Genomic DNA, 23,123 nt, shown 5'->3' with positions numbered 1-23,123 from the left:
AGTTTTCCACTGACAAATTTACCTTCTTGTCAAATAGACTTTTAGCTGTAATGGATGCAAACATGAATTTCAATAAAGCATATGCTTTTTTTTATCAAAAGCCCACTTGAATGCAAATTTAATTCATGTAAATATGCATTGGTCTGTCATTTATCAATGCATAAATGTAATATTACCAAACACAGGCAAAAGTGAACCAGAGTGCAAATTTATCCTGGGATTTACACTCCATTTGCATCATTTCCAAACGCAGCCTAAGTCTACACTGCATGAAGCATTCATCAGATCGAAAAAAAATAAACAAAGTGTACAAAAAAAATGTTTTCATTCATTATTTAAAAGAAAAAAGACGGGTATCGTAGGTCAGCAAAAGCTAATCCATATATCCTTACAAACAACCTATCAGGAGAGGACGCTAGAAAGCAATATCAGGCATCATTTCGTTCTTTGTTTTCTTCAGACTTCCCATCCCTGGCAATATGGAAGCCCTCAATCTTCTGTGCAACCTCATCTGCTGTTACCTTCACTTTCCCTGTTGGCCCATTTGCTCCAACTGTATCAATCTCATCGTGACAAGCAGGACCTGTTTGCCATATCCTAATGGTTCCATCTTCAGACCCCGATGCATAGGACTCACCTCCAGGTGCAAAGCGCACACAATGGACTGGTCCGTGATGACCCTTGTTGCATCCTGCATCCAATATCAAAGGTTATACCACCATGACTAAATTAAACCAAAAAAGTGAGGGGAGTTGCAATTCTTTCGTGTCAAAGCGAAGACTTGAATATTTGGGTGACCAAAGCCATAAATCAGGAACCAAATGTTATTCTTTTAGCTTGTAAAATAAACATCTGTAATGTAGCAATGTCCAAATAAGAAAAATGCTAGCTTGACTTGGTTGAATTAAGTGTAGCCATAAATCATGTTCCATTCATTTAAAAAAAAAATCCTATTAGCAAAAATTGCAAGTTTAAAAACACTTACCAATCTCTTTACCGGTATGAAAATCGAAGACATGTATCCACATGTCTTCACCACCAGCAATGAATTTGTTGCCAAGCTTAGGCTCCAGTGATGCTGATTCGACAGTGCATGGCATGTTATAACTTTTCACCAATGCAAAACTGTAGGCAAGCAAGCAAATTTTTCTTGTAAAACTATGCAAGTTGATAAACCAAACCAAACCAAGCAAGGACTTTCAGGCAATACAAACTGGAACTTACTGATTAGCATCCCAAAACCTAACAGTAGATCCATCTGCAGTTGTGATGTACCGGCCATCCTGGCTCACTTCTGCACTAGTCACAGGGGACTTGGTCTCAAGCGTTTGGATAATTTGGCCACTCCGCAAATCCCATAATCTGTTAAGTCAACAAGAAGATTAGGATAGGTAAAAGTATAAAAACCACTCCATACAAATGCAAGGCCCATATTGTACGGTTTTTTCTAGTTCACCTCATTCTGGTTTGGGTTCGCAATTCATATTTTCTTAGCTCTACCAAAAGAAATATTTGATTATTTTCTTAGCTATCCAATGAACCCAAATAGATGAGTAGACTTTTTTTAATTTCTATCATACTGCTAGCATATGAAAGACAATATATAGGTGTCATAAATAATGCAAATTTGCTAGCGTAGTGTTAGTGTTTTATATGGTATGGCAACGATACCATAGAAGATTGTGGATTCCAAGTTTGCAGAACAATTAATGCAGGCAGAAGATTGAAAAATCTGGCTGCACATTCCATGTTTGCCAAAAAGAAAAAAAAGGAAACCACAGTGAAAGCATGCAGCATATCCCATTGACAAAGTCTCAGACCTTTTAGAGGAAATCCTTAAGAGTGATTTTTCCTTCTAACCTCATTCAACTCGTAAATCCTAATCCAAACAGGGGACAGACTGGATATGGACCTAACCCTAGGCATTAATTTTAAACAGTGTCACACTCTCTAGGGATGCAAACTTGGACAGGCTTAGTTTGAGAATTTGTCAAAATTTGAAAGGGGCCCAATGCAGTGTAAATTCTTCAAATTGGGTAGCAAACTTGCTTCTTTACCTCTCAGGCTTGAACTTGTGTTCTCACACTTGTCAGCCTGAGATTTTACCATTTCACCAAGCAATTTCCCCCCAAAGTAAATGCATGTACTAAACAGATAATTACCAATGAGGTATCAAAGAAATTAAAACTAAGAGAATATTATTGGCCTTAAATCACAAGTGGGTGATACTTAAAAAGACCCCTTTGTCCAAATGCATGAGGTTAGGAGGTGTTCTGCTCTGCCTCTACCCTGTCACCATTCTAAAAATAATATCAAAATACGAATGTACCAATACACAGATTATTACAAACATAAACATGTCATTTCAAAGTCCAAACTAATCGGTAAATTTTATTTACTTATATTTTGGGAACTTTATCTATTCATTTTGACTGGAAACTAAAAGAATAACTAATTGCCAAGGCTCAAAGTATTGATATGGTTAAAGGTATCAGAAAATCAGTTCTCCGTGCTAGTAAAATTAAGACATAGATGGATGCCTTTAGGAAAGAAATGCAAACCTCACACTTAAATAGAGGATAGTAGGATACTAACTTAATGTTTATATTATAACGAATACAGTGTAGAAATGTCTAAGAAATCAATTTACTTGTATTTAAGAGCTGCTATGGGCCTAATTGTCAAGGCACTGATACAAGGGTCATTTTGCTTTTTAAATTTGTTTTCCACGTCTATCTCCACTAAATTTAAAACTCTATATATAATACAGGCGATTGCGATGAAATGATCTAGTATTAATGAAACTGGCTGCTATCCTCTCCTCTTGGATAGGGCAGGGAAAAAAAGGAATCTTGAAATAAATGGCCCAAGTCTGACTAAGGTTACAAGTAAATGCCAGTATTTTCAACCCACAGTTGAATGGGACAGTTAGACTGGTTGACCAGCCAGCCATCCATATTTCTGGGGTTTTTTCACCCTGAACTACTCACCTGCACAAAACTGTTGACTCAGTTAACAACCCGGTGATCCAGTCAGATGAGCCATTGGACCATTTCACCCAGTCAGCAGTTAACATGTCAAAAATTAATTCTGTTTTTCTTTTTTGTATTTTAGCCACTTCCATCATTATAACAGTAATTCCCATTCATCACAAATTTTTGTTTAATATTATGACAATATATAATATTAGAAACATGCCCATTTTTCTGTAATTTTCTTTTTTTATCAGTAATTTTTCTGTAATTTTCTGTTTTCTGTATTTTTTATTTATTTTTGTATTTTTGTTAATAAATTATGATGTCATAATAGGTTGACCCATTTGACCCGGATAGTTGAACTGATGACCCGCCACCCAGACAAAGAAGTGGTTTTTTTTCCAGGTCAGGTTTAAAAACATTGGATCATTTTAACACATGACCTATAATAGGTCAGTGAGGGCGAAAACAATTTATGCAATCAAAAGAAACATCTATTATTCAAAATAACCAAAATCTTCTCTTTAGGTCTACTACCACTATATTTATAGACAAGAAAATTTTTCCTGTTTAAACTCTGACTACAACTCTTTCCAATACTAAAAGACACTAAAGTTGCCTCTCTAGTAGCCTAACTTATATGAAAATATATGGTAAATCTATGCCTAAATTTGTATTGAATATTCTCCTAGCAACCAAGTCATTCAAATATGTCATGTTGGGTTGCTGTGAAGGACAATAAACAGTTTCTCTTGCATACAAGTTGTCCTTCAAGAGAATCAGGTCATTTGGGTGTGGACCCATGTAAGCCCAATAACAAGCCCACAGGAGGCCCAAATAAAGGCCCAGCTTAAGACCATAATTAGGCCTAACAGATGGCCCAATCCACAGGCCCGTGTAGAGAAAACGGACTGGATAACCACTCGTTTTGAGGTTTCCTACATCATTTTGTGGATAATATAAAGTACAATTCTTTGATACCAGCATAGTCCAAAGTCAAAACTTACTTCCATGATTAACTTTCCAAGTTTCAACTAAGCCTAAAGCTATGTTCAACTGTCCAAGTTCTCTATGAACTCTCACATATTAAGGCTTATATGTCCTGCACGTTCATAGAAGTAGCGTTAACCAAGTAACCATTTCCAGTTTCACGCTCACAGCTTCAAGAAATTATATTTGAATATGTCACCAGTAGATCAAACACAATCCAAGAATCAAATTAGCATGTCCTTGCACATGAACTCCAATTCAACCAAATCAATTACCATGTTTGACAAGTACCATGTCAACTTCTAGAATCCAACAACCAAAACAACAACGAATTTAATACATCCATAAATACGGCATGCAATTATCTTCTCAAGAACTTAAAGTTTATACGTGTTTCAAAATAAAATCTTTATGTCATTTCTTAAAAATTGCTCCATAAATAATTATACTATGTTCTGCAGATAACAAAAGTGTCAAATAAGAATGCTAACACCACCAACGTGGTATAACATATGTATACCTTACACCCCCCATATCAGTACAGGAACTTAGTATTGTCTGATCACTATGAAGCCAAGCTACTGTTCTGATTGAACCAGGAGATTTATCAACTTCTCTGGGTGGTGCATCTGGACGATTCAAATCAAAAATCCGAAGGATCTTTTCAAGCCCCCCAGTGAGCAGCAGGTGTGTATCCTACATGAATATTAGCAAACTTAATAATAAGAAGCACATATACAACTAAAGAGAATTAAAAGGCGTGCATCCCATTAATAGATTACAACAAACTTTCCTCTTCAAAAGTAACAAGAAAACTTCCATTTTTTATAAGAAAAAACTCCCAAAATTCCATCCATTGTACCCAGCCTATAGCTACTAAAACTAGCCAGCAGATTGACACATAGGTCCCAGGTGCAGGCTCTAGTTCTACATATCATCTAGCAGGTGGCAAGGGTCTTCCCAGGTTAAACATATGCTACATGCTCCAAATTTTACTTTAGTATGCAAGGGATCACATATTGTCTTGTAATTCCTGGATCAGCCTGTCAGTCTGTGTAATCTAACTATCTTCCTAACTGGATAACTTTTTATGATCTTAAAACTTTTCCTAGGTCAATAACAAAGCGAATATTCTATAAATGATGTACCAGGATATCATACAATATAAGAGAAAACATATTTCCCAGTATACCTAAAACTATTATCATAAATCAACAAAGGGACTTTGTGCAATATATTAATCCAGCACAAACTCGAATACTTTATGTCACTTCATACCATTGAAGGTAAGTAGAATGTCTAAACAGATATATGTCGAAGGCACATGTATACACCTTACAATCTAATCTGTAAATGCAAGAGGCATTAATTTATCAGATATTACGTGTACAGTGTAGTGGAAAGTGGCAGTTGAGTATTAGGTGCAAGTCCACAGCAAGAAGCTATTGATGTATGCTCATCCAATTAGAACATTTTTTTGATGAATCTCATCCATTAGAACATAATATTCAGATTACATCTCAGAAATAGTAAGCAACTTCAGCAAAATCTGAGTAAAAAAAAATGTAGACTTGTACACATCTAAACTTGAAAAGAGAAGAAAAAGGTAGACACATGTACAAAGCCAAAGATGTAATACAATCTTAAAACGAACAAAATACTTACAGGACTCTACTACAAGGAAGCAACCACAATATACATACATATATATATATATGACAGAAGCTGAATCAACTATGTACAAAAGCTATATATTTTGGAATAAAAAAAAATGTTTCCAATTACGTAATTACCTCAGAGAATGCACAGGCTCGAACAATGTGTTTATGCTCAAATGAGTGCAATTCATCCCCTGTTAGTGCATCCCATATTTTACTGCAAAAAGGTGAATGAGAATAATCACTTAATTTTTTGAGGCACTAAACAGCATGCTCAGTTACTTATCCAGAAAAAAATGTGCTCAATTAAACAATACTGCAACAAATACAGAAGCATATCTGCAGTAAATAATGTTGCCAGCATTAAATAACAAGCGCAAATTAAAAAACAAAAAGGCACATTTGCAAGAAAAAAAAAACATTAAATTGAAACAAATTAAGTCTCACCAATAAACAACAACCAGCTATAACCTGTTTTTTCCTCAAAAGTTTACTACAGAAAATTGAATTTCCAACAAACTTATTAGAAACAAGGAATTTGCATTCAATTCTTAATGTATAAATACCTGGTGCATACCATTTACTAGAGAGGCCTTACAAAATAGACTACAAAATTCCGGTGACCTAGTAAGGTTCCAATGGGGCTTCAAAAAGCAACAAATGTATACCTACGTAAACTAGGCTAAATCTGAGCTCTTTTCAAATATTTTTTCCTCAATTCAGTCAAAAGTTACACTTGGAAAGGAGCATTACTGTCTCCAGCAGGTAAAAAAGTGCTTATTAAAGTATTTGCATCAGTTGCTCCCATCTACTCTATAATGCATTTCTGTTTGCCTAATGATTTCTACAGAAAGCTAAACAGCACTATGGCAAATTTTCTTTGGGGTCAAAAAAAGATGAGTAGAGAATTCACAAGGTAGCTTGGAAAGATTTATGCCAAGCAAAAGACAGAGGAGGTATGGGCTTCAGAAATTTTCAATGTTTTAATAAAGCTCTTTTAACAAAGGCCACCTGGAATTTATTAAAAAAATCAGGACGCCTTGTGGAAAAGGTTCTTAAAAATGTTTATTTCCCCCGAGCTTCCTTTTTAGAAGCTTCGAACTTTGCTCCCTATAAAATCCAATCTGAAAGGCCTACATACTCTTAGTTTTCAAAGGTAGATGTCTATATAAATCAGACCACAAAGTCCTGGAAAGTGGATCTCCTCAGAGGCCTTTTTCTGCTGAAGAAGTAAACGCTATCCTTCAAGTTCCGTTAAGTTGGACCCAAATTCAAGATGAAATAGCATGGGGTAAATCAAAAAGTGGCTGCTTTTCAGTTAAATCCACTTACTATTTAGCTCTTCAAGAATCCATGGAAGTAAATCCCTCAGTTCAGGTGAGTTGCAAAAATATTTGGAACTTGAAGCCCCACCGAAGATTCAATTTTTTATATGGAAATGTCTAAGAGGAGCAATTCCAACGTTGTCTTCTCTTAAGAAGCATCATTTACTGGAAGGTCATGCTTGTCCAAGATGTGGTAACCCATCAAGAAATTCTTTGGCATATGTTGGTTCGATGCCCTTTTGTGCGAGATGTGTGGTTTGGCCTAAAATATCTCTGTTCAAGGCATGCAAGAATTTTGAGGATGTTCATCCTCCATATATGATGTAATGCAAAAAACTTTTATGACCTTCATGGGAACCAAGGCAAGTATCCACTTTATAGATAGAGAGAGATCTGATTACAATTTCAGGACATTGTGGGTTACCTGATATATCAAGTGCCTTTTTTGTGGGTTTGGGGGGGGGGGGGGGGGTGCAGAAAGACTAACAAGAAAGGAATAAGATTTTAAGGACTGAAAAACAACAAAGGGGACCAGCAGAAAACAAATCACAGAGGAGGAAACAAGAAGAGAAATACATCCTAAAAGAGAAGCAGGCAAAAACATACAACATATTAGTAATTACAATCATCAATAAGTAAAAATGAGTACACAAAATTCCTGTAATAAGTGTAACAGACAACCCCCTGCTATACTAAAGCAAAAAAATAAAAACAGTGCAGGCCCTTGTTAGAAGGATGAGTTAACATACTAGTATCCAAATCAACATAATAAACTTCAAAAAGAAAGAAATTAAGTCTTCATACGCAGTAAAATCAGCTGAGCCTGATGCAGCACGTAAAGCATTAGTATCAAGGCAGCAACTCCAAACTGCACCCTTATGCCCTTCAAAAGTCCCGATCCAATCCCCAGTCTCCCCATTTCTAAGCATGGGACTTGAATCTGGTCGTTAACAAAGTGTTACTATATCACCAAAAGAATATTTGACAAGAAAGAAAAAATATATATTGGACAAAGATACTAAAGGATGCTCCAAATCAAAACATTGTCAAAACTCACCGCATGAGAAAATACTAATCAATATGCCTAGATTTTTTTTTAATATGCCTAGATATTGCCTGTGCATAAAATATCCAAAATTTGGATATGAGAATAAGAAATGTATGACATGTACAAACATTACAAAGACCAAACAACTAATTAAGCTTTTTTTATTAGGTGTTGTTTACTATGAATGAGCAAAGAAGCCAAAACTGGAACTCTAAATTTTGCATCTACTTTTGTATTTTTTAACAATAGGGGTATTTTGATAATTTTACTTGCTTGTAGGTCCAGCTAAGTAGTTTGATTTGCCTCATCATGGTTTGGTCATAATGGCAATTCTGTAATTTCTGTCTTTCCTGGTTATATAAGGATTGGCCACCCCTATAGTGTGTGTGTGTGTGTGTAAAGTGCAAAAATGTGGAAAACAAACAGAATTGAGTGTATTTGAATTTTTGTAGCTTATGAAATGTGCATTGAGTGATTTTTACACCCTAGAGTGATTTAGACACCCCCATAAAGTGATTCCAAGTTTTCTCACATCTTCCTCTCCCCATTTAACAAGCAGTCATCACAACCATCAATGGCCATAAGTTCCTCATCAAAAAAGTATTCATTCAACATTGCCAAATAACTGAAATTAATTGATCCAGGAAAATTTCTTTTGTTTTTCATTAAAATCTAAAAATTTACCATTCCAACAGTTCTTTTTTCCTTTTGTGTCAAACCATCTCCTATGTGCTCCCCTTTTTGGATGCCCCCCCTAGATTTTTCTCACATTTCACCCCACCACATCTCATCTAAAAATTTCACTTAGAACCCCAGAGTCAATGCTTTCCAAGTTTCCTTCACAAACCAGAATTTTCATCCTTTTGTGCAGACATGCTACAAACCTTACCAAAACCTGGCCGCCCTCCACAACTATTTGTGCAAAACTTACCAAGTTTCACTGAAAAATTCAAATCCTAGACCTATTCCCTCATTTTGAAGTTTTTCACTATTTTGGGACAAACCTACAATTTCTTGCAGTAAGCCCCAAGAAGCTTCCAAACTTAACAGACCTCTTCCTTTGGTTCTAAATTATCTCTAAACCCTTCTTAGCCCATATTTACCCTCCTAATCGCATCCTTGGGTCAATTCCAAACCTACATCAATTGGTAATGGAGCAGGATGTACCTATCAGTTTTTCAAATCAAATATCCTAAACAAAAAAGACAAAATAGAAACACTGAATAATAATAAATGAAGTGCAATCAAAGTGAAAAGGGCAACATGTAAATCAAGTTCCAATATGAACAAAACCCAGAGAATTACAATAAATGATGAGTTCTAAAAGTACTGTGTTTTGAAGCAGTCACCAGACTTCAAAACGAACTCTGAAACCTTAATGTCAGAGCAAATTTCAGTGTCGGGAATGTTCAGTAATAAATTGTTAATGAGGGTGATTTTTGAGCTTTTGAACCCAGGTTGATGCTATAAACAACATGCGACCATGCTCTTTACCAAGTAAGCAGGATGGAATCAAGTACATCTTAACAAATGCAAAACAGCAGATGTTATTTGCAAGTGTGTTGATACTACCAGATAGTTTCCATTTTACTAGTGTCTAAGAAAATCTGTCCATCACATCCATCAGAATAGAATCTTTTCTGGCAATATCAAAAATAGCCCGTCACAATACGATTTGCCGTTCAAAATATTTTGAGAGAATCCCGTAGCAATTGCATCAGGACTTTAATGTTAATATCAGCAACTAAAAAAGTGAGATGCCAAAAATAGCCCGTCACAATACGATTTGCCGTTCAAAATATTTTGAGAGAATCCCGTAGCAATTGCATCAGGACTTTAATGTTAATATCAGCAACTAAAAATGTGAGATGCTAAAAAGATCGCAGAAGTATATCTAAACAAATAAAACATATACTATCGAAGCCGTCTAAAAGGTTAAAAAAACGTTTACCTTTGCTGGCACTGATGAGGAAAAACCCATCAGGAGTAAGAGGACTGTAGAACAGGTCGACGACCGGCCGCGAGTGGCCATGACAAACGAGAGGAACGGCCACCTTTTTCTTATCCATCCCTGACAAATTCAAGAACTATAACACCCTAGCAGAAAAAAAGGGGGGAAAACCTCTCAAGCAAAATGTGGAAACGACAAGGAAAACCCTAAATTCTTGATTAGAAATGCGCCAATTCAAGAACTCAAAACTCTAGCCCAACGATTCGAGAATTCCAACGATCCACAAGAAAAGATACAAGTATAACCGATTCCCTTGAAGAAACTATATCTGTAAACCGAGAAGCAAAAGACGTTTCTGGAGACGGAGGAAACTAAGGTCGGAGTGATTGTCAGAGAGAACAATCAAAGATATATAGCAGAAAAATTTAATCTTTTATACAGAAAACATCACAAATGGCGGCATTTATCACACAGGTGGGAAACGCAGCAAACGCTTCCGATACGAATAATGATTAATCTTCTTACTTTGCTGGAATCCGCACCCCACTAACCCCTCTGTCAAGAAACTCGATTTTATTGAAATTAAAGAGAAAAAAAAAAGAAAGAAAAAAAAACGAAAAACAAACGAAATTTTACAAAAACTCTGAAAGGGCTAGGCGCAAGTGAAACGCTGAAGCCCCTTCGTTCTTATAGAGTGACTATTCAAGGTTTTTTTTCCTTTTTTTTTTAATTTTGTTTTATCGTACATATGTCCATTGGTTGTCAAGTGAAATTCAGGGGTCCAATGGACAACCAAAATAATGGCCCATATTTTGAGATCGAGCCCACTGGACCTCACGAAATTCCCATATAGATTTGTTTAAATCCCAAATCACACTTAATCCTAAAAAACCTTACATCTAGATTTTTAAATGGGACGATGGGTCTCTCTCTCTCTAATCAACTTTTTTTTTATAATCTCTCTTCAATCAACTTGAATCCTAAACATATTGGATTAAGTAATACTCAAATTTGATCCAATTAATAAATGGAACACGTTCCCAAATCCAACCCAATTTGGTCATGATTAAACAAATTAGGTTCAAATTTAATCCCATCCATTTGCAGCCGAGGATCCTAGCCCTTATTTATCACACCAGTCACCAATAGTATATCATTAGTGCAAATAACCCTGATTCATCAAAGTCATTTTGTTTTGGTCTTCAAGTAGGAGAAACATACCTTTAACCAAGAAGTGAATGGAGAGGCTACAAATATAGTAGTGGCCCAGTACTTCTTTGGCAATATCTATGGTGTCAAAGCTTGTTTCCTTGAAAGGCCATGTGCAAATAAGTTGGGGAGTGATTCATGAACAACCATGCCTATAGGTGCATCCATAAGGACTCATACATGACAGTTTTGCTTTGCTACAGAAAAAAATAAATAAAAATAAAAATAAAGAGGTGTTTTCATGGTGAACACATGTTTGTGTGGGCAAACCATGGATATCAAAAGGAAATTAAAGCCCATACCTAATTATCTCTATCAATAAAACAAAAAGCCCATACCTAACCTAGCTGGGCCACAATTATACATACATATCCATATATCTTCTATCATAAAAGATGCAGTCTTACCCTCTTTGCTGAATACCCAAAAAAAAAAAAAAAACGCTCTTTGCTTTTGCTCTTTGATCAATGATAAAAGTTCTCTTTTCCATATTTACCCATATCATTTTGTTAATCGATATCTATACTATATATAAAAGTGTGAATGTAGTGCGAAACTTTTTGGGACTAAAATTACTCTCTATTTCTTTCTTCAAAAAATGTATAAAAATCATTTTATTATAGCCTTAATGTCACCTTAAATGGCTACTATAATGGCCATATTTGTGTATTTAATCCATCTCTAATTCTAAGGGTTGAAAATGTAACTTCAATTATTACTTTCTACCTTATTTAATCCCTTCTCATTAAGTCTTATACCTAAAAGTATTAACTCCCATTTTCTCTTATTAAATATCATATTTAAGTTATTTTTCACCAACAAATGGTACTAATTAGATCTATGCCAATATTTTTTAACAATATAAGCTCATGTATTTTAAAACTAGCTTAAAAACAAAAACATTCTTTATCCAAGTGATGGATAAGCAATTCAATCATTCGAATCAAATTGATAAACCTATGAAGTCATAGTTAGGTATTACAATTTTTAAAATAAAAATAAACATAGAAAATTACAAAAAAAAAAATGTAGAAAAAATTTGACACGTTTATGTTACTTTTATTAATCAAATTAATATATATATATATATAATAAAAATAATTATTCTTATTGATAATGAAAATGAAATGCATGTTTTATAACCGACCAAACATGAAATTCTTTTACTATTTGGCAAAGATCAATAGTTCAACTTTTGGGTCAAATGCATCAACATTTAATGTCATAAGTAAATAATAAAAATTAATAAAATGTAAAAATTAAAAAATTAAAAAAAACACATAAATTTTGCAAAAAAAAACATTTAGGCACATGTATAAAATTAATTAATTATCATATTAAACAAAAAAGTAGGTGTGACATATCGAAAATATTTTTACACAAAAATATAAATATATAGAAAAAATGATCACATCTATAATTGTATATTACACTGCTATTAAAAATATAAATAAGATTGTGAAACTTTCTTTTGACTAAATACTCATTTTTGGATTCAGTATCTATTTAATTGCGAGGTTTAAATTGTAAATTGAACTACTACTTTTCATTTCATTCAATTCCTTCTATTTAAATCTTATATTTTTTGATAAATAAACAGAAAAAAAAAACACTAAAAAGAAAAAATTTTATAAAAAGAATAATCTAACCAAGTAGATAAACCTATCAATGACACTTGAAATTTCACAACTCGATCCGATTATCACATATTTATATGAGGGGTTTATGTAATCGTATTTCTATTTTGCAATATAAATTTGATTAATAATAAAAGCAAAAATCATATAAAACAAAAAGTAAAAATATATTTATAGAAATTTTTGGATATATTATTACTATCATTATCATCGTCTAAAACTACCACGTCCAAAGCACTTACATATGACTCAATCCTTAATATTCTATATCTCTTACTCTCTTGTTTCTGCCATAAGAGGTGGGGTCATCACCACAAACCTCGAATACATTAATTTTATCTCTCTCTCTCTCTCTCCCAAAGAATAGAAACGAAAAATTGTTTTGGTGAGTTTGAACCATCGCAACCACTACCACTACTGTCCTCATTCTCTTTGATTTTGCTCTTGTATATCTTTTCTATTATTTACCCTTGTCATTTTGTTAATACTTACATATGACCCATCTACTATAGTTCATGCCCCTCTTTTGCTTGTAGTGTAAAAGGTGGGATCACTACCACAAACCTTAAAGGCTCAAACCCACTACTTCTACGTCTCTCTCTCCCTCTCTCTCTCTCTCTCTGAATAGAGCTAAGGACTGTGTTGGTGAGGCTGAACCATCGCTATTGCTACCACTACCATTGTCACTTTTTTATGCCAAAAGATTGATTGCATCGCAAACTTAACACACAACCCGTCTCCGATAGAAATCACTAATACCACATCCGAAACAAACTCGTTGTTGTTTATGGTTTTCATGATACTAGTAAATTTGCATGTGTTGTATATTTCTATGTATAAAATAATTATATATTAGAGATGTCCCAAATGTTTTCTACAAACATTTTGTGTTTTTTTTTTTTTGTGTTCTTATCTTTCTTTGATTTTTATTATTTGGGGCTCGTTTGGTGCATCATTTTGGGAAGAATTTCTGGTAGCTTTGACAATCAAAAGATGCATTGAGCTTTTGTATGAAGATTTGAGCAACCTGAAGCATGTTTGGCAGACATGTGTCTTTCCGTGGGTCTTTTCACACGAGAATAAAATGCGAAAGGCGCGAGAAACTTCATTTAGAGCTCCCCGAAATCAGCCCAAAATGGGCTTTTCGTGTCTTTTCGATGTTCCGTCTTTTGGTAGCTAGATCTTCCGCATGCCAAATGGAAATAGACCAAAAGTCGGTCTTTCCGACTTGTAAACAATCAAAAGACCGCACAGAAAGACGCACCAAACAGGCCCTTAATTATTACATCATGGATTGATCCATTTGACCCAGGTGACTGACCTTACCCACCACCTAGAAAAAAAGGCCAATTTTCCTTTTTTTTGTTCAATTTTGAAAAAAAAAAGTGATTTATATTGTTAAAAGTATTGGATATAAATCTAATAACATAATTTATTGGTGAGAAAATATCTTAAATATATCATTTAATGAGAGAGAATGGACAGTAGTACCTCAAATACATGACTTAATGAGAAGGATTTGAATGAGGTGAAAAATAATAGTTCAAATTGCATTTTTTACCCTCACAATTAAAAGGGAACAAAATATAATTTATATTTTTATATTTTAATTCTTATTTATGACACTTGTTTTTGTTTGATACGATGAACATACAATATTAAAGATGCACCCAAATATTTTTTTTACAAAATTTATGTATTTTTTTCATTTTTATAATGTTTTTAATTTTTATTATTTAATTATGTCATCAAATATTGGCACATTTGACCTAAAAGTTGAATTGTTGATATGGACCAAATAGGAAATCACTTTCTTTTTTTTTTGTTGGTTTTAAAATCTGTATATCATTTGCATTATCAATTAAAACAATTTTTGTTTGTGACACTTTTTCTTTAATATGATTAATATAAAATATTATAGAAATGGCCCATTTTTTCTACATCTTTTATTCAACTATGACATCATGGATTTACCCAATTGGCCCAGATGGTTGAATTGGCTCACCCACCATTTAGATGGAAGAATGGCTTCGGTTTTTTTTTTTTGTTAATTTGAAAAAAGATAAATTATTGAAACATCCCTGATGTTTCTAATCATTGCTGAAATCTCCCCTAGAGTTTGGTGATTGCAATCACCTCCCTTGAATTTTCTAATATATTTGCGAGTAGACCCCCCTCCTTAGATTCATCTAACAAAAGGCACACAAAATGTCCAAAATACCCATGTAGTTATTATTGAGGCTAGTTTTTTCATAACAAACACTACAAACTTTAAACAATAAATAAAGTTTAAAATTGCAACTTTACCGTTGAGGGATTCATATGAAAGGAGAATTTATAAATAAATCAATTTCCAAAAAGATTGAAAGGGTTCAGGGTATTGATTGACGTGAAGGGAAAACTTGGAAAATAAACATTTTAGTCAAAGTAACTACATGGTTATTTTGGATATTTTCATGCCTCTCGTTAGAGGATTATAAGAGAAATGTTATACTTGCAACTATGTTAAAGTTCAAGGGAGGTGATTGCAATTACTAAACTTATGGGGAGGTTTTCAGCAATGGTTAGAAACTTCAAAGGACGTTTTAGCAGTTTACCCTTTAAAAACATGGGTTTCATATTGTTAAAAATTATTTTTGTATTTGATAAAGATCTAATTATTATAATTATTACATAAAAATTAATTCAAATACAAGATTTAATGTGAGCGAATGTGAGTTAATACCTTAGATATAAGACATAATGAGAGGGAATTAAATAAGGTGAAAATTATAAATGATATTACATCATTATCTCTTAGAATTAAATAGGGACTAAATTCAAAAGTAGGGGTAGTTTAGTAAAGTTATACATCCTCACTTGTAATTTTAATAGTATAAATAAATTTACTATATGTAAGTTTGTATGTATGTATAAAATAAAAGTAAATATACACAAAAAAATCTGACTTCACGTGGAAATTTTAAATTACAATAAAAATTATTATTACTATTAAATTTTGTATTCTATTTCCATCATAAATTAAAATAAGTTTTATTTTAACAATTATTTTATTTAATATGATGAATATATAACATTATAAATGTTTCCAAATGTTTTAGACAAAATTCTATACTTTTTCATTTTTTTGTGTTTTATCTTTTTTTTTTTTAATTATTTATTATTCAATTATGACACCATGAGTTGATTTGAAAAGTTGGATAATTGACCCACCATCTAGGTTGGAAAATAGCTTTGCTTTTAGATCAACTTTAAATTATATATTTCATCTACATTATATAAATAATTTTTACTTATTACACTTAATCTTTGTTTGGTATAATTAATATATTAGAGATGTGTACATTTTTTATAATTTTTATATTATTTTGATTATTTTTACTTTTTTTTACTTTTTAAAGATTTATTATTTAACTATGACATCATCGGTTAATCCATTTGACTCAACCCATGACCCAAAAAGGAAAATATTTTGGTTTTTATATTTTCTCTAGTTTTTTTTATATTTTTGTGTTTCTTTTTATTTTCTATTTTTTAAATTTTATTAATTGACTATGACATCATTTCATTTCTATGTTGATTTTTGAGTTGGCATTCCATTTTCATCATTAATAAAAATACTTCTTATATTTTATACTTATTTTGTTTAGTATAATGAATATACAATATTAAAGATATGCCCAAATATTTTTTTTTTATATTTTATAATTTATTTATTTTAAAATTTTATTATTAAATTATGGCATTGTTGATTAACTCATATAGCCCAAAATGGTTGAATTGCTTACCCACCACCGAGAGGGAAGAAAATGATTTTGTTTTTAAATTACTTTTCAAAATATTTGTTTTTATACTATTAAAATTAATGTTGTGGATTTAATTAGTACAATTTAATGTTGAGAAAAATGTATCTCAAATATAGGATTTAATGAGAGAATATAACTTATATATGAGATTTAATGAAAGAGAAGATAATAGGAAAATAGTTTTATTTCCAATTGATTTAAAAAATATTTCTCATTTATCATAATTATTATTGTTTAATATGTCAAATATATGATATAAAAAATGCTCATAAGTTTTTCTTTAATTTCTATTTTTTTTAATTTTTATATATTTTTGAAATTTTTATTATTTTACCACCACCTAGATGAAAACATTATTTTTTCCATGTAGATTTTAAAAATATAAGTTTTTATTTTATTAGAATTATTAATTTATTATGTGTGGATTTAATTAGTGGAATTTAGTGATGATGATAAATAAAAATGCTTTAAATATATGATTCAATGGGGGTGAATGGGAGTTAATACTTAATACCTTAAATGTGGGATTTAATGAGGGAATTGAATGCATTGAATAATAGTATTCAATTTACATTTTTTACCCTCACAATAAAATGACCATATTTAAAAGGGGTATTTTAGTCAAGAAAAATTGCAACAACTTTAGAGGCTATTCTTACTTTTTGTAGTTGCATAGATATAGAGATTTCCTTAAACAGAACACCAACTTTCTCATCAACATTAAGGATAGAAAAAGAAAATGCAAAGTTAGGATTGTCAATGGGCCAGGTCTACCCAAAGGAGCTAAACCAACTGAACCGATTATAATGTTTCTAATTCATGATTTTGTCCCGATTAAAAATTGGGTTGGTTCTAGTTTTTGACTACCCTAAACCAATTTAGACCCATAACCAAATATTTTATTAATATATAATATTATCTTAATTTTCTTATAATTTTATCATGTTTTATTTATATTTGAAATGATAGATTTGATAGATAATTAATAATATAATATTAGTTTAAAATGTTTAATTTATTAACGTACGAATAATTTAGCAATTTTTTATCATTGTTATTAAGGTTATATTATCAAAATAAAAAATGTACATTATTATTTAAATAAAACAAATATAGGTTTCAGTATAATCTGATAGACCCGACTATTAATTAGGACAGTTTTGGGCATGTGATATTGTGCCGATTAATAATCGGTTTGAGACTATTGTGTCTACATAGACCGGATCTATTGACAGCCCTACACAGAACACAAAAATCCAGTATGCTGTTTTTAGACTTGAAAGATAAAAAAACTTGACCTATTTGAAACTGTCGAGCTAATTCACACAATACTCTCTCTCTCTCTCTCTCTCTCTCTCTCTCGTAGTGTTCGTATTGTTTTTTGTATGTGTTATTGAAATAAGTCTACCACCATTTACACTCATGTCTAAGTTTCACATTAATTCAAACTACGAAAAACAAACAATAAAAAGTATGCATCTCTTTGTATCTTTATTGATCTTGCTGATGTTCGGATTGGTCAAGGTCAACATTGTCAATTCACTCTTAAGCCCGAGGAGATCCAAGGTGCTGGAAGTCGAGGACTGGCGTGATTGAGGAGTGGAATTTGAAATGACATGATTGGGGATCCCGAGGTCAATTCTGCAAGAAAGGATAACATCTGAGGCCTTGGGTGAAGATATGAGGCGAGGACTCCGATGATCAAATTAGCAAGAAATTATGAAGTGGACAAGGTTTGAGGTGTGAACACCAGACGATGTCACAACAAGAAATCTCCAGAATAAGCTAGAGAACTAGAGTATTTGATTCTTTACCTGGAGGGGATTGCCACATATTTATACTTGAATTGGCTTGGAAGTAGGTAAACTTGGATGGTAGGGATTGAGTCTGTATGCGGAGTATGTGGCCATTCCAAGGCGCCAAGTGACCCCGCGCCATAGGTTCCCTCTTTGCGCCAAGTAATTGGCTCAGTCCTGACGTGCGCTAGCTGACATGTATGAGTCATGCGATTGGTTTGGGCCATCTGCGCCTAGATCAGATCTTAACTCTATTCCATATCATATAAAATATGGGCACCTCGTCATTGTGATATCTATGTTTCTTTTTTTTTTCTTATAGATAAAGCTTAACAACTGCTAAGAACTGCCGAACATGTAAACGTAGTAGTAGTATAATAGTAATTACTAATTAGTCTTCTCATTCATAGTAGTATGGTGATATTTGCAGCAGTGTTGATCAAAGGCAAAGGCCTTCGTGTTCACGGGAAGAGACCAAACTTTATAGCAACTGACAAGCTTGCCAGCCAAACACCGTTGTTTAATTCATGGCTCATTTTGAACTAATGATCTGTTACGTATAAAGGTATTGAAGTGAAGCCCAATGCTCAAGCTACACCAAGAATGGACTATAATCCTTGTCATAGGTGGTAAGCTTCGATTTGATGCGATCAATAATCACCCCTACCTCCAAGTTCCAATCCAACTATTACAAATAAGCAAATTAATGAAATATCAATGTCAATAAGGGCTGTTCATAAAATAAAATAAATCGATCAGTTTTGGTTATTGATAATTCCAGTCTGGTTTTAAAAATAAATCCACTGTTCGATTAACCGCAACGTAACACCCCTAATAACCTGTGCCCATAGGTTTTAAGATCCATAAGGAAACACCAAATGAGCTTCGTGACCAGAATTTTGCTCATGTTCATAACACTGTTGAAATTTAAACAATTTGATTCTTTTAAGTAGCATTAGTGCATCCCACCTTCTTAAATAAATATAATTCTCGTTGTCTAGGCAACCCCATCAAAAGCTTTACATAGAGAGCCGATCCTTCAAGCACAATCCTTGAAGATTAAGGAAGTACACATGAAATAAATGGGAAACCATTCCAATCAATGCACTGGGTTACAAAGTACCCCTTGGCCCCAAATATTAGACATCTCAATGTTTCCCACCTCTTCCATCAAGGTCATTGGAACTCCACACTCATTAACTCTCTGTTCTCCCCACAGTTTTTTAAAATCGGACTAGACTGGACGGTTGGATCGGAAAAATAGGAACTAGTCGACTGGTTCCATTTTTCTCCAAAACTGCTTTTTTCCCTCAAAACCGTTTATTTTAGTCGGCAAACCGTTGAACTCCACACTCATTGGCCCCAAATATTAGACATCTCAATGTTTCCCACCTCCTCCATCAAGGTCATTGGAACTCCACACTCATTAACTCTCTGTTCTCCCCACTATTTTTTAAAATCAGACCAAACTGGATGGTCGGACCGGAAAAACGGGAACTGGTCGACTGGTTCTGTTTTCCTCCAAAACCGCTTTTTCCCTCAAAATCGTTGATTTTAGTTAGCAAACTGCTGAACCGACTGGTTAACCATTCGAATGGTTTTGACCATTTTCCAATTTTTTTATTTTTTTGTCAGAATAGGTCGGCCGTTCAAGTCGAACGATCAGACCAGTTCGAACCGATAACCGGACCCCTGACCGGTTCAATCATAGATTCATTTTTAAAAACCATGGTTCTCCTTGAGAGAAGCCCAATGTATTCAAGCAACCCCCATTTTCTCAGACTTAAACCTTCCCCACTAGATTTGGCTCCCTCACTCATTAGGTAAGTTTACAGCTAAGAGAGGCTATCAGCACGAAATCTTTGTGCTTCAGGCCAATATTCCTCTAGGACTTTCATTTTGTCTCAAACGTATTTGGAAAGTAGATATTGGCCCAAGATTTGAGCTGTTTTTATGGAGAGCTATCAATGATTATATTCTAGTAAAGGAAAAGCTCAGTATTGAGAAAAACCGAAAGCTCTGCGTCTTCTGTGAATCTCATGTTGAATCCCTTACACACCTCTTCCTGACTTGTTATTATACCCAAGTAATTCTTTTTGGTATCCCTTCGAATATGAATTTCATAAATAGATTTCAAGATTATTGGATAACAAGCATTCAGAATCTTTTTCAACAAGTTCAGGACATTCACTTAGCTAAACAGATTTTAACTTGGTTGGCAGTTACTTTGTACTTTATCTGGCTTGCAAGAAATGAAAAGTGTTTCAGAGGAAAGGTAATTCAGCCTATAATTCTCTTGCATCATATAAACTAAATCTACAACTGCCCCCCACCTCGTGAGGCGCAAACTTTTGTTCTAAACACTGTGCCTAATCATGCGTTAACTTTGAATAAAATCAATCTTACAATGGCACGCGATTTGGAACTTAATGTATTTACTGATGCAGGAAAAATAGATAACTCCACATACGGCTTTGGTTGTATAGTTTTATCTCCAAACTTAACCTGCCTGAAAGTTTTATGTGATCGAACTAAACTTGTATCTTTTGTTCTACAAGCTGAAATGTTTACCATTCTGCAGGTTCTAGAACTCCTTTTGTATTGGAGCCATCAAAAGGTCTTTGTTGCATCAGATGCAAAACAAGTGGTGGAAGCTCTGCAACGACAATCTGAAGTTCCTTGGACCTGCCTTTGGCTTTTGAATAGGATTAGGGAGCTTTTGATTCAAAAGGCTAATGTAAACTTTTCTTATATATCTCGAACCTTTAATGTGCCTGCCCATAAAGTATCCCATCTAGCAAAAACTCACAAACTGGACCTTTTTGATTTACCATCTTACCCCAATGGGATACCTGGGCTAAACGACTTTGTAAATATTTCTCTTATTTAATATTATGCACCTTTTCAAACAAAAATTGGTGTAAAGGCATTCTACATGGGGGGTTAGAAGGTGAGAGATATCGCATCCTATGCGTGCTAATTTTTGTGATTATTTTATACACAACATTAGTGAGACCAATTGATTATAAATCCCCAACTTCTTCGATACTCTCCCATTTAGGAACTAACACTATTGAAGTGATATAATGAATGAAATGGATTAAATCTTCTTGCCAAAAAGTGCTAAAACTTATGATAAAATAAAGAGGACATGCCATTGGGCCCCAAAGCTTTCATGGGTCAAATAAAGAAGAACAGTATTATATTTGGAAAAGTTGACAAGTCAAGAGATTTGTAGTTGAAAATAAAGAAGAATGGTACTCTCTTATCATACCCTTCGAAACCCTATAGGCTACAACCAATCAATGTTATTTTTGCATTGTCTATTAGATGCGAAGGATTGATATAATTTTGTGGGGATGGCAATGGGGTAGGTTGTGGTGGGGTTTGTAAATTCTAGACCCTATCCGCCTTTCTAAACCTCCTAATCCGTACTAACACCAAAATCCACATTAGTGGGATTTTGAGAATCCAAACCCTCTCCAAACATAAAAAAAAATGCAAAGCCCTCCCCGATGTCACCCTCTTTGCATTCAAGGTAGGGTGGGTTGGGTTTAGAAGATGCATCTAATTTCCTATTATTTTTGTTACATATAAGCAACAAATGAGTAAAATAACATGAAGAAACTGGATAATTTCCAATTATTTGATTAAGACACCTAAAAGCACAAACCATAATTTATTCTTCACATAAAATTCAAAATATCATTAAATTCAACACCTAATACATAAAGCTCATATGCTTCCTAAGTATATATTTGGTTTCATTAGTGTTTATTAAATAAACGCTTATACTTGATTTGGTATCAAAACCGAAAAAAAGTGGTTGATAAATTGTTTATTGACAACCAGACACCATTAAATGTCACATTAGCGAAACAATGAATAAATATTTAACTTTTGGGAAAAGTGTTAAAATGAAGCTTCCCCCAACAATTGATACACACATAAATCAATACAAACTTTTATCAATATGGATGCATATGAATTTGTATGATGGGACAAATGTTGACATGATGATGACATGATCGCCATTTATCAAAATGCCCCTCACAAAACTCCACACAACCAAATATATGCTAATAATACAAAGGTCATTAGCCTAATATTATACCCTGTGGGATAAATGTTGACATGATGATGACATGACACCATTTATCAAAATGCCCCTCACAAAACTCCCACACATAACCAAATATATGCTAATAATACAAAGCTCTTTAGCCTAATATTATACCCTGCGGGATAAATGTTGACATGATGATGACATGGCACCATTTATCAAAATGCCCCTCACAAAACTCCCACACATAACCAAATATGCGCTAATAATACAAAGGTCTTTAGCCTAATATTATACCTGCGGGATAAATGTTGACATGGCACCATTTATCAAAATGCCCCTCACAAAACTCCCACACATAACCAAATATGCGCTAATAATACAAAGGTCTTTAGCCTAATATTATACCCTGTGGGTATGAGTTGTAAAATCCCAAAATCCCTCTTTTAAACAAACAAAACCATCCCCCTTTTGAGGTGGGTACCCATCAGGTAAGGTATAAATTTCCATCCCATGAAATCATCCATTTCATGAAAACTACCAAAAAAAAGAAGAATTTCATGGCCCTAAAGTTGGATATGAGCAAGGGGTAGAATGGTCCTTTCTGAAGGTGGTGATGCAAGGGTTGGGATTTGATCAAATTTTTATTGGGTGGGTTATGCAAT

General features: G+C 33.5%; 1 protein-coding gene across 2 annotated transcripts; it reads right to left on the bottom strand.

The window, feature by feature from the left end:
• Positions 1-306: 306 nt before the first annotated feature.
• Positions 307-10,730, bottom strand: LOC148842833 (uncharacterized). 2 transcript variants are annotated; one of them, XM_088957783.1, is made up of 7 exons: positions 9,948-10,730; positions 7,753-7,888; positions 5,759-5,840; positions 4,486-4,661; positions 1,225-1,362; positions 986-1,125; positions 307-691 (listed from the first exon to the last, which is right to left on the bottom strand). In XM_088957783.1, the coding sequence occupies exons 1-7, from the start codon at positions 10,063-10,065 to the stop codon at positions 429-431; spliced, it is 1,053 nt and encodes a 350-aa protein (XP_088813909.1). In that variant the 5' UTR covers positions 10,066-10,730; the 3' UTR covers positions 307-428. The 2 variants fall into 2 exon arrangements, with proteins under 2 accessions (XP_088813909.1, XP_088813908.1); XM_088957782.1 differs by having other exon boundaries at positions 986-1,149; positions 9,948-10,627.
• Positions 10,731-23,123: the final 12,393 nt, after the last annotated feature.

This window comes from Nelumbo lutea, chromosome 8, assembly GCF_056320005.1.
Source record: "Nelumbo lutea isolate HS-2025 chromosome 8, American lotus-T2T, whole genome shotgun sequence".
In the NCBI taxonomy this organism is placed as follows: Eukaryota; Viridiplantae; Streptophyta; class Magnoliopsida; order Proteales; family Nelumbonaceae; genus Nelumbo; species Nelumbo lutea.
Note: the sequence above shows the minus strand (reverse complement) of the source record. Positions and strands in the feature narration are given on the sequence as shown.

Coding starts and splice junctions, on each gene's coding strand:
- LOC148842833 (XM_088957782.1), bottom strand. CDS start 10,065: ATGGATAAGAAAAAGGTGGCCGTTCCTCTCGTTTGTCATGGCCACTCG. Junction 1,363..4,485: donor ACTGATATGGGGGGTGTAAG/GTATACATATGT, acceptor TTGACTTAACAG/ATTATGGGATTTGCGGAGTG. Junction 1,150..1,224: donor AGGTTTTGGGATGCTAATCA/GTAAGTTCCAGT, acceptor TAGTTTTACAAG/AAAAATTTGCTTGCTTGCCT.